Consider the following 12,462-nt stretch of genomic DNA (forward strand, 5'->3'; position numbering starts at 1 on the left):
GCGACTAAATACCATGTTCTACTCCCTTAAAATGTGGTCTGCGGTAGCAACCAATGTGAATTTTGAAACCGAATCACAACGAACGACCTAGAAAATGTATAATTGTACCTTTTTCAAGGTTTGTTTTAGGCTTCTTACCGGGAGATTAAAGGAAGCAGTGGTAATTTTTTTGTTATCACAGTATCATTGACTTTGAGCTTTCAAGGAAGTCTGTACAATACATTGACATTGTGTATGTCCCTTTTTCCTCCTGACTTTGGATTTGACCCGGTTACTCGGGTCGCGTTGTAACTGAGATGAAGGATATGGCGGAAGTACCCGTAGCAGTGTTTCTTCAAATTACATCTAATACCCTTTACATAGGCCTTTATATAGATATGAAAATGTTGCACATAATGCTTGTGAATACATGAAATGCGCCACGAGATTCCGTTTTTTTTTACTAATTAAAAAAAAATAAAGGTAATCGAGCGACGCGGTTTCCCTTTTGCCATTTCCTGAATTTAATAGAACATCAAGGAATATTCAGATAGGGGAAAGTCATCATTATGGGGGCGTTTTACACTGAACACACCGAGTCCCCTGGTGTACATGGACTAATATCCCTGTTCAGAACACTGTGGGTCCTATTCTGAAGCTGTGGTTTAATTGGTGATAGCTATGTAGTTGTCACATCAGAGAGTTGTGTGTTCGAATCCCACCAAGGCCTAGCGTCATTTGGCAAGGCGTCAATCCACACTTTGCCACTCTCACCTAGGTGCTAATTAGGAACCTGTAGGAAACAACCGTCATTTTGGTTGGTTTTGCAAGAAAGCGCCTAACAGGCTGCCAAAAATTATTTTTAAAAATACATGCATCCAGTAACCGGATAATAATATTGCGAAACGCCTTGAGAAATCGTAGATTGATCATGTTGATATAGCGCAATATAAAAACCGATTATTATCGTTACTATTATTATTATTATTATTATTATTATTATTATCATTATGATTATTATTATCACTAACATTAGATGGGTAAGAAAATTGGCATGCCCACGTATGTGTAAGAAGCCCGAGGAGGGGGGTAGGGGGCACTACATCGATGAATGATGAAAATGATAATAATAGACAGTTTTTGTATAGCGCAAAACACATTATGAATAATATCTCTATAATATCGCTTCCAAAGGACTTGGAATATTATCACCCCAGCTGTAGCTCAAACAGCCTTCCAGTGATCAGAACATTTCAAGGAATAATTCCTGCCAGGTACCCATTCACCTCACCTGGGTTTAGTGCAGCACAATGTGGATATATTTCTAGCTGAAGAAAACTAAGCCATGGCTGGGATTTAATCCCACGACCCTCTGTTTCAAAGTCCGGAGACTAATCCACAGGGACACAACACTCCACATTTGGTTACCATGCGCGACCATGGGGTATCGAAAAGCACCCTAAACAAGTATTTTCCATGTTCTGATAATGCACGCCTATTGGCGTGTGAAACCCTACCCTCAACAAGAAGGGGAAACAAACGTTACCCTTAACAAGTATTCCTTGAAATGGACCCCTAAGCAAGTAGAACGATATCTTAAATTTAATGTCACAGACGTGATCATGGACGTCAGCTATTGTACCACCCCACACACCTCACTCAAATCGGACCCTAAACACGCGTTATGCTGGGGCAAAAACTGGGGCAAAAACGTATATCACTTATAAAGTATTTTAGTCTTCCACATACCATTGCAAATCGAACTTTTAACACGCCTTTTCCGGGCGAAATATATACTCATATTATAACTCATTATTTATTGTTTGGACATCCTTTTACTTTAATATTATCTCCCCCCCCCCTCCTTGAATGGCGTGAATAAAAAAAATATATAGAATACAAGTAGATGAAAACGACAACAAAAACATGCATGCATATACATGTATATTACATATATATGTAAAACGTTTGGTTGATAAAGGGGTTAGGTCCACTTTGGACCATTCGGAGAAAAATCATGTTTTTTTTATTCTCACTTATTGCAATATTCTTATGTTAAACTAAATTGCCATGTACTACACTATCATGTAAACATATAATTGGGTATAAAATAAGTCTACCAGTCTTCAAATTTTTGCTATGTATTTTTCTTTTCAAAAATTATCATTGTGGACCTAACCTCTTTTGCAAGCAAAGTGAAATGAATAAATTCTCTTTTGAATAAAATTGTGATTTTTCTTCACCACTTTTGTTCCCGTTTAATGGGAATTTCAAATTTCCTTTGGTATCATCAGAGCGACTAAAAATCTATAGGTTTTGTGGCAGAAAACAATAAAATTAATGAAAAATTGACCTAGCCCCTTTTGACAAATGAGTTCTTCAGTAGAGTATGGTTGCAAAAGGGTTAGGCCCACTCCAAGAAAATCATTTTTTTATTCGCCTTATATTGCAATATTCTTATGCCAAACTGAATTTTCATGATACCCTACCATATGAACATAAAATCGGGTATCAAAGAAATCTACCTGTCTTCATATATTTTGAAATATTTTTTAAAAAATCATTGTGGACCTAACTCCTTTTTTGAATTGCACCCTTACCCCTTTCGAAAAAAAAAAATCTTTGCCATTTTTGTTCACTCTGAGAATTTAAACTTTTCTTTGATATCATCTTAAAGAGCTATTAAAAATCTATACATTCAGACAAGGAAAAATGACAAATGGACCTCACCCCTTTTGCAACTGAGCTCTTCATATATTGGCTGGCGATCATCATCTCGTCAGCAAAAGAAACAATGAACTCTGTTGGTAGGAATCTGCCTGGTAGAAATCTGATATATACAAATCCTCGATGGAAAAGTGGAAATGCTGCGCAATAATTAAAAATAAAGTAATAGTTAACAGAAACACTGTTCAGGAAGAATCCCTTTTTTCACAAAATATGATTTTTGTATTCATTGGATCTTCTTCAAAATTAGAGTTCAAAAACGGTACCAACGTTTCCTCCACTTATAGTGACAGGAAAGACATGACGGTAAAACATCCCGGTACATCCTTCTTCCTCTTATGAAATAAACACTTTTCTCAGCGCTCGTATATATATCTAATTGACTCCAACCATCATTCGTCACACTCACCGTGCCCACATATCATTGTTTTAACTAGTTGCTTCTCGAAGTAAACCAAGTACCATTATAATTTCTTTCGCATTTAGTGAATTTATCCAAAGCAGAGGAGATGGCCTGCCAACAGATTATTTTGTCAGCAGGTGTCCTTGTGTGTTTACTTTTACATTTCTGCATGTGTAAGTATATTGTCATCACAGTTAGGGTATATTGTGTTGGTTGTAAGTTTTTTAATAAGCTACACTTTTAGAAAAAAAAACACGAAGATATTACAAAAGATCAATTAAAAAATAGATTTTATAGAATTAAATAATCAATTCATTTTGCAAATTGTTGCAACAGAAAAGATTTTCTACAAATGTTCTACATTTTTACAGAACAGTTCTGTTTTCAACGGGGGGGGGGAGTTGCAATAAATTTGTATAGTTACACACACCAATGCTTTTAAGGTTACACAGTGCAGTAAGATTACAGGTATTCTCGAGACTCTGCTGCTGGATTTTTTTTTAAAAAGAAATTGTTTAACAGTGTAGATCCTACCTGCAAGGCTTTAAAGGGAAAGTTAAGCCTGGTAATGAGTTGGTTTAATAAAAACAGAGTGGTCAGAAACAAATATTGTTCAAGGTTTCTTGAAAATTCTCCGAAGAATACATGATGTCATGGAATTGTTTTAATTTGTGACGTCATACAGTGTGCAACCAGCTCTCCCATGTCATGTATATTCCATACATTCCACATTTTTTTAACCTTTCGGAACATGAAAGTAATAAAAGGGGCATATGAAATGACGTGTCTGAATATATGTAATACATGTATACAGTGGCGTACCTACCATTTTCCAGGGGGAGCAAATTCGTTCGCCAAAAAATTTGACAAGCAAAAAAAATGGTCTTCGCGTTCAAAGAGGAGGGGGAGGCTCGTCAGGGATCAGTTGTGTCTCGTCAGGGGGGGGGGGCAGTCTGCCCCCTGTCCTCCCCCTTCCTTAGGTACGCCAATGCATGTATATACACCATGTACACAAGACAAATGAAGTCACTGTCTTATTTTCTTTGAGAAAATGGCTTTTTGTGGAAGTGATATTTAATATACATGGAGGAGTTTTCATAAGACCTTCACCAATATTTATCTCCGATTTTATGATTTTATTAACACCAACTTATATTAGGGTAAACCCCCTTTAATTTACATGGAAGCACTCATGCCGAATGATATTATACATTTAGGATATACATTTAAGTGCAACTTTTGAAAAGTAGACCGAGTTTAATGCAGTCGTGAGCATTTCGTTTCAATATGTTTTGGTTTCATGTTTGGTATCAATAGAAAAAAACTTATTTTATAATGCAAATATATAGAAATACATAATACATTTTTTAATCATAAGCACATCATAACAAGATACTTTCTGTTTACATTGTTTTAGTGGGATGATCGATAATAGATAAATTATAAAGTATTTATTATTTAGAATGTATATTTCATTCAAGCATGGACCTAATACGGTCCGTAATAGGTCCATGATTCAAGTAGGCATGGTAGGGGGAATCGCATAAAATCATGTTAAAGGGTTATTTGTAACCAAAATTTCTTTCATGTCAGCAGGAACCTGCACTAGAAAATACTTCATGATCATCATAAGTTTTATGTTCTTGGCATTATTCTCATAACTATCATTTATATTTTAAAGAATCACTATTATCATCATTGTTGATATGTATTTATATGGCGCCACCAATATAGGGATATTCTAGCATAAGAAAAATAAATAATAAGAGAGTTTGGATAAGTTTCAATTGCCAATAAGACTTCAGTGTAGATATGAAAGCCTCTAATGATTATATGATTGAGGAATCCACACTCAACAAGCCATGCTTTTTAGTGGATCCCTTCATTTCCTCAACATTTATTTAAATAGTAAAGATGAATAAAATAAATTATATGCAAAATGCTTTATCATGAATAGTCTACAGTTATTTATCTAGTTCATTGTTAACATCATTATTCATATGATTATCATATTGTTTTGTGTCTATTATAAATATTTATCTATCTATGTCATATTGTTTATACTTGTATATTCATTTATATCATTGTAATGATTTCTTTTACTGTTAAATTGACTTGAGTTAAAATGAAAAAGAAAACTGAATTCGTAAATGAGAAATTATTCCAATGAGAAGGTGCTGCGACAAAGAAAACTCGCTCACCATAGGCTCCATGTGTTTTGGGAGCTTTAACAAGAAGATAGTGTGATGATCTCAGGCTACGAGCTGGTGTATAAAGCATGAAAACTGACAAGGCTTGTAAATATTTTCGTCCCATACCATTTAAAACTTTCCAAGTGAAAAAAAATATTTCAAATTCTATACACTTCAGGATTGGCAACCGATGTAACTTTTGGAGAATTTTAGAAATTTGTTGATATTGTGGCGTTTCAGTCAGAACCCTGGCAGCTGCATGTATTCTGAGCACATTGAAGTTTATTGACATTACGTAAGTTTATGTTAAAAAGAAGAGCATTCCAAATATCTAAATGATATACATGTATTACAAATGAGCGTATAAGCATAGCAGCAGATTTATGTTCAAGGACTTTCCTAATTTTTGACAAATATTTCTTAATTGTTTATTGTCATGAAGGACATATCGTGTTAATGGTATATTATCGACCGACTAGCTTTGGTAAATCTATGCGCATTACATATGTATTATGCTAATATACTTTTTGCTTCTAAAACTGTAAAATATGAAGTGTTAGCACTTACAGTGCTTGTATAGTGACTGCACTACGAGTCCTAATTCAAATTTTAACTAGAAAATCAGCACTCGTATAGTGCAGTCACTATACAAGCACTGTGAGTGCTAAATTATCACTTCATTTTTACAGTGTATTTGATATCGCGATAACAACTTTATGTTTCTACTATTTTGTTTTAATTTTGATATTTTGGGGGAATATTCTTATTTTCTATGTATTTCATAAGAGCAGGCAGCAATCTTATTTTAGATTTATGGTTTAAGATTTATGTTATGTTTGTTTATGATTACACCATTTTATACACGCCTATGGGAGATCTTTGATATTGTTACACTGTAAAAATGAAGTGCTAATTTAGCACTTACAGTGCTTGTATAGTGACTGCACTACGACCGTTGTTTTTCTAGTTTAAATTTGAACTAGAAAATCAGCACTCACTTCATTTTTTACAGTGTTCTTGAGTGATTATAATATTTGAAAATGCCTCTTAATGCATAAAGAAATCCATATTAAATATCTTACCATTTTCACACTGTAAACAATGAAGTGCTAATTCAGCATTTACAGAGCTTGTATAGTGACTGCACCAAGAGTGCTCATTTTTTTTAGTTCAAATTTAAACTAGAAAATCAGCACTCGTAGTGCAGTCACTATACAAGCACTTTAAGTTCTAAAATAGCACTTCATTTTTACCGTGCACCTTTCATACAAAAGAGAATAATGGTAGGCGTTGCTTTAATCAAAGTTTCCTAGAGTTATCCTCCCTTTTTTTTGTTGGTGATGCCGAGGAAAATGTCCAAGTCGAGAATCGAACCCCTGGACACTAGCTTAGAACGCCTTTACCATGTAATGCCACAGAGACGGGTTATAAGTTACTGTATGGACCCTACAAGTAGGTCATGGTAATGGTTACAGGAAGCGTTTCCAAATGACCAAGAAGACATTAATAGAAGACATTGTTTCAACCGACAGAGCCTATCAAATACTGTGAAATTCGAAACTGTGATAAAATCTTGAAAGAAATGTGTATTTTATTTTGTCTCAACCAATCAATCAATAAAGAATGCACCAATAGGTTGTTGCATTTCCGTTACCTTCGAATGTTTGAATGCCAGTCTAAATTGTTCAATCGTTGAATCTTTATTAAAACCGCCAACGAAACCCTGCGTATAACAACTTCTGTTTAGTTTTAACATGTCTAATTTCATTTGTGTTCCCAATTTATTTCACAAATGTGAGTACTATTATGGGATAGAAATATATTTCAGGGGATAAACATTTAAAGGAAATGGAAAAGGAAGTCCACGACTTTCAGATCCATCCTTCCTTTTTAACAGAGAGGGTTCTATCTATATTAACTTTTCATTTAAAAAAAACATTGTTTTCGCACAGTTCGCAGCATAATGACTATGGATTGTTTAGTACTATATTTATTTGAGCCAGCCCGAGCCCACTTGGGGTGTTGCACATACCAATGGCGGGACTGAGGCCAAACTCACACCGGCTTAATAGCACACCCACAGGTGGACTTAGTCCTAGCCGGCATCAGCCCGGTTATCATTATTATTATTATTAGGGGTGATGTTTAAGGATATGTCAAGCGGCTTTCGCAGTAGGCCTCAATTTGCATTCCAGACATGTGTGACAGGGCCATAGCCTTTGCACATCAATGCCAGTTTCCAAGCACGATGAGCCTGCCTCGTGTGACGTCACCAGAAGTGACGTAGTTGTACAACCAATATATTCTTCCCGTAATCAGAATGACATTTTTTTTAACTATCAATTTCGAAAACATAGTTTTGCAGCGTTTCATCTGTTATTTTTGCTTCTACATGCCATTTTCCGTTCATCTCAATAACTATAGTCATAATATTATCAAAGCATGTCTACTCTACGTATCCTATCAAGACACTCCGAACATGGGGACTGTCCCACTGCTCAGTGAGCTAAGAGGATTAGCACTAGATCTGCCGCGAATTTAATTGTCTGGCCCTCTACGTTAGCTTTATAAAAGAAAGCTTCTCTCTAACCAAAGAAACTCAGAAATTCTTTCAGACTCCTATACTTAATTTCCAAATTACGAAGGATGAAGCATAAAACTCAAATTTCCAGAGTCTAGATATCTAAAACAACTACACTAGACCCAAATAGCACCATTGGATATCAACCACTTTCGATCCGGACTTTAATAGCCTATGATCTGCAACTGTTCCTTTTGCTTTTATGAATCTGATGTTATAACTTTAAACGAAGCCTATACAGGTCTCATGCAACAAGGTTACAAACATTGGCTATTATCCTACATAGATTGAATCCTGTATAGATATTCGTTGAAATAGCATCATGTGACCAAATATATTTCAACTATGATGTTGCGTGACGTCAGACCTCGATATATCTTCCGCTGTACCAATATTCTGACGTCATTATTTCAGAAAACTGGATATTTAGCTAAACTCTCGGGCGCACCGGCGAGCTCTCTCTCTCCCGGGCAAGTCCCGTGATGCGTCGGCGCAGGCACTAATATGCGTTCCGCTGGCTCGATGAAAAGTAGGTAATAAGTAACCGGACTTTACAGGCTCAACGCATAGATTTTGGTTATAAATTATTAAAAGTAGGATATAAAACAAATATTTCATTCGAACAGTGTAAATTATTAATTCTTGGACTGGCAATAACACTATATTTCCCTCGGGGGTTCACCCCTCGGGAAAATAGTAAATGCCAGACCAACCTCGGATAATAATTAAACTACACTTTTACAAAGCCTGATATATTTGTTTACTAGCATGTGCTTAGCACCCACTGTTAGTCTTGTGGCATCGGACACATCGCCGTAGGTCGGGAGGGGGGGGGGGGACCAGTGTGCCAAAAGTCATCTTGGGAAATTTCAGATTTATTTTTGTTATGCCCAGCTGAAAGAAACTTTGAACAATACTTTTCTAAAATACACCATTCGGCAACGTGGATTAAGGTTCATAATTTCCTACTTAAAATCGAAAAATGTGACAATGTGCCGGTTGCCGCGTAAATGACAACCAGGTTGAAAAAAACAAGTCATTTGGGGTTTTTCCCGTTTGTCCCTTGACCCATAATTTCCTTGGGGAAATTTATATCCAAAACACGAACATTATTTCAATTTAAAGACATGTACCTTATTTACTCTGAAATTTTAGGAGCCTATCTATCTCTTAAGTATAAACTTCATGACCATTTTTTTCATTAATCTAGGCCTGAAAGCGGCACCAAACGTTTCTTTGCTCTATAGTCATTTGCCGCGGGAAGGTTTCATTCACATAGACAATGGAACAAGCAGGGGGCTAGTTTGCGGAGATTTTGTGGATCGCCAAAGTGCTGATGTTATTTGCCGTACACTTGGTTTCACTGGCATGTTTGGGATCGACTACTACGGTCCAGATTTTTTTCCGTCAAATTTCTATCCGGAGCCTTCTCTTCGTGAGAGATATGTATGTAATGGATCTGAGGATACCCTAGCCAGGTGCGTATCAGTGCCTGAAACATCGAATTGCAGCAGTGCGGCGTGGGTTGTGTGTACGAACAATACAGGTGAGTTCAAGCATGGTTAAAAGTTGTATTTCATGTTCACTCATGCATTAAATTTCAATTCAATAATTCTTGAAATTTGCTCTGATAATGCTTGATCACTGATTTGTCAAAACACCCTAAACTTTGCAATTTCCAATGGACTCGCATCTCAAAAACTGGAAGGCTAATTCCTGCCCACCCTAATTTTCATACCCTTTGTTTCAGTGGGCAGTGCTCACTCAAGCATGAATAATTTTCCAACTTTAGTTGGTGTCATTTGAAAGTTGACTTTATTGACTTCCATATCTGTAGGTGTTTTCCCAAAAAGTGATATATTTTTTATTTAGCAGCCATTTCAAAAGTGTATAGTTTTTTAAGACGCACTGTAGTACTCTCCAGAGTCGAAAAAAAATCTAAGTCGGCGAACATTACTTCAGGCCAGGTGACTTGAAGTGTCCCGACTTGAGGTCAACTCTCAGGTGTCCATTTCTATTGTTGCATATATGTTATATGTATGTATGTATGTGTGTGTATGTATGTGTATGTGTGTGCGTGTGTGTGTATGTATGTGTGTATATACATATACATTTTGGATGGATTGGACGAGACGGAACAGATCGATAAAACCGAGTTGGTGATCATCCAAAGAGCGTTTCATGTTTTCCCGACAAATTGGATTTTCTGGTTAGGTGTGAAAAAACGCGTCGATCCGGGGGTGTAATATTTGCAAATATAATAATGCCAATAAATGTAATTATAGCACTTTACCAACATCTGTAATATAAACCCACCCAATCATTTCAAATAATAATTAAAAAAAAAATCAAACCAAGACCCCATTATCTTTTATTCCTGTCGAAGGACACGGGTATTCTGCATAGTCTTTCACCAGACCAGTTATTTAAAGAAATAAATTACGGATTCTCCAAAATAAAGACCCAGTTAAAATAAAAGATGGTTTAGAGGTTTGTCTTAAAGAAGCAGTTAGTGCAGAGACACAAGCTGTATGCGCAGAAGACTAAAAAATAACTTAAGTCCTGGGAAATCAATGTGCAGTTTTTTTTACTATAATGGGCAAATTAAGTTCCATGGGTCTTTTGGGAAAATGTATGCAAAATTTAGGATTCAGGCAATGTTGTGATTCAGAGATAATTTATAATTTCATTTTCAAAACTTTCACAGAATATTCCAAAGATATATGCCATAACGCGAAAGGGTCTATGTTACTGAGTTCATTATGTGTCAAGGTTTGAGAATCGATAACACATTTTATATCACAAAAATCGTCTGGTTCTCAAATTTGACGCACATTGTTTGAAAGGTTTATTCTAATTTACAGTGCGTCTCAGAAAAAAAAGGAAACCGGATTTCCGGTGTCTGTTTTCTTTAAATGCAAGTGAATTGTGATGTTTCATTTACATGTACATCATCATGCAAATTATGAAACGAACACTTCAAACAAATTGTAGTTCATTGATGCCTTGAAACTTTTTCATTGAATATGTTACGTACGTGACAGAATTTTTTGTTCATAAGCTAATTGGACACATTGCAATAAGCTTTCTTAATTAAGTCTTCAGTCATGTTTAAGTGTATTTAACGGATGGCGATAAGATTTTTTTTTTTTAATTTTTTTTTTTTTTTTAATTATGTGTTTTATTGGTATTCAAAATCACATATAATCTCAATATTTACAGGTAATTGGAATGATTCAAAACAGTTCAAAAGCAGTAAAATCACAAAACAAAGATGAAATAAAAATAAATGGAAAAAAATAAAAAGGGTGACATAAATCAAAATAAAACATTGGACGATACAGGTTACTCTAAAGGGAATACACATCGAGATGAATTTACATGTATAATCATTTGTAGCATATTACTCTGTGCATTGTACAAGTCTCAATTTAAGATACAAAAACAAATAGAATGGAAAAGGGGGAACTACCTGTATCTAAAATAAAAATCATATATCAAATCGCCACTTCTTAAAGTGTACAGTGAGTTTGTTTCTTTTCTTGGCTAGGTGATGCTCAATTTCCTTTTGTTTCTTCACAAAACTTTTAAATAAATCTCTACTATTAGAGGAAAAACTAGTAAACCATGCAGATTCACCCCATTGGGATTTCCAAAAACTTCATCCTCTTTGTTAGAATGTGTTTCTTGTAAAAATATAATATCACTGTTAAGGTTTCTCATGTAGTGGAAAATTTTCTTTCGTTTTGTATAATCCTGCATTCCCCGACAATTAAAGGAGCTAAGTTTGATCAACATATTAGGTTTTGTTCTAAACTTTGATTGAATAGATGCTTGCAAATTAGACTAAGAAAACTATGCAGAGAACAAGTGAAGTCTAATAAGATTATACACGAGTTCACATTTACATAAAAATCAGTTTGGTCACCAAAAAGAGAAAAAAGAAAAAAACAATCATTACCAAGAATAAACAAAAAACAAAAAAAGAAAAAAGTAAAAAATATCATTACAATAGCTTAAAGGGAGCAAAAGTGCAAGATGAAATGCAGAGCCACAAATTAAGTAACAGCTCTGCATTCAGCACAAATCCAAAAATCAGCAATACAACAAAAAGCATCCAAAATTCAACGATGTTTAAAAGAGGGTAAAATAAATTTACAAGCTTCAGCATTAAAATTTAAAAAGGACATATAACACTTGCAAGTATACATATACATTATGCATGCATATTTAATCACAAGTAAGTTACAAAAATGCACCTTTTATGTGTATGATTATGCATACACTAATACAAACAATCTTATGACCATATGAAATAATAATAAAAATGAACATACAAGTATAAAGAGTTCAACTATGCTAAACAAACAAGTATAAAAAGTCCAACTATGCTAAACAAACAAGTATAAAAAGTCCAACTATGCTAAACAAACAAGTATAAAAAGTCCAACTATGCTAGTAAAGCTGTGCCAAACAAGGTGATATAAGACTTTGGCATGGCATGATACTAAAAAAGGAAAATGAACTGACATTTAAGTTCCACCATTCAGATCAACGTAACATTAAGTATACAAGAGAAA

The 12,462-nt window shown here is 34.9% G+C and overlaps 1 protein-coding gene across 1 annotated transcript in view; it reads left to right on the forward strand.

The window, feature by feature from the left end:
- The first annotated feature begins 3,089 nt into the window (after positions 1 to 3,089).
- The window catches only part of LOC121426374, a 43,062-nt gene continuing 33,689 nt past the window's right edge, over positions 3,090 to 12,462 (forward strand). The window contains exons 1-2 of the mRNA XM_041622660.1: positions 3,090 to 3,282; positions 9,093 to 9,428. Of these exons, the coding sequence (XP_041478594.1) occupies positions 3,216 to 3,282; positions 9,093 to 9,428 (403 nt within the window). The 5' untranslated portion in view covers positions 3,090 to 3,215. The remainder of the gene's footprint in view (positions 3,283 to 9,092; positions 9,429 to 12,462) is intronic.

This window comes from Lytechinus variegatus, chromosome 13, assembly GCF_018143015.1.
Source record: "Lytechinus variegatus isolate NC3 chromosome 13, Lvar_3.0, whole genome shotgun sequence".
Classification (NCBI taxonomy): domain Eukaryota; kingdom Metazoa; phylum Echinodermata; class Echinoidea; order Temnopleuroida; family Toxopneustidae; genus Lytechinus; species Lytechinus variegatus.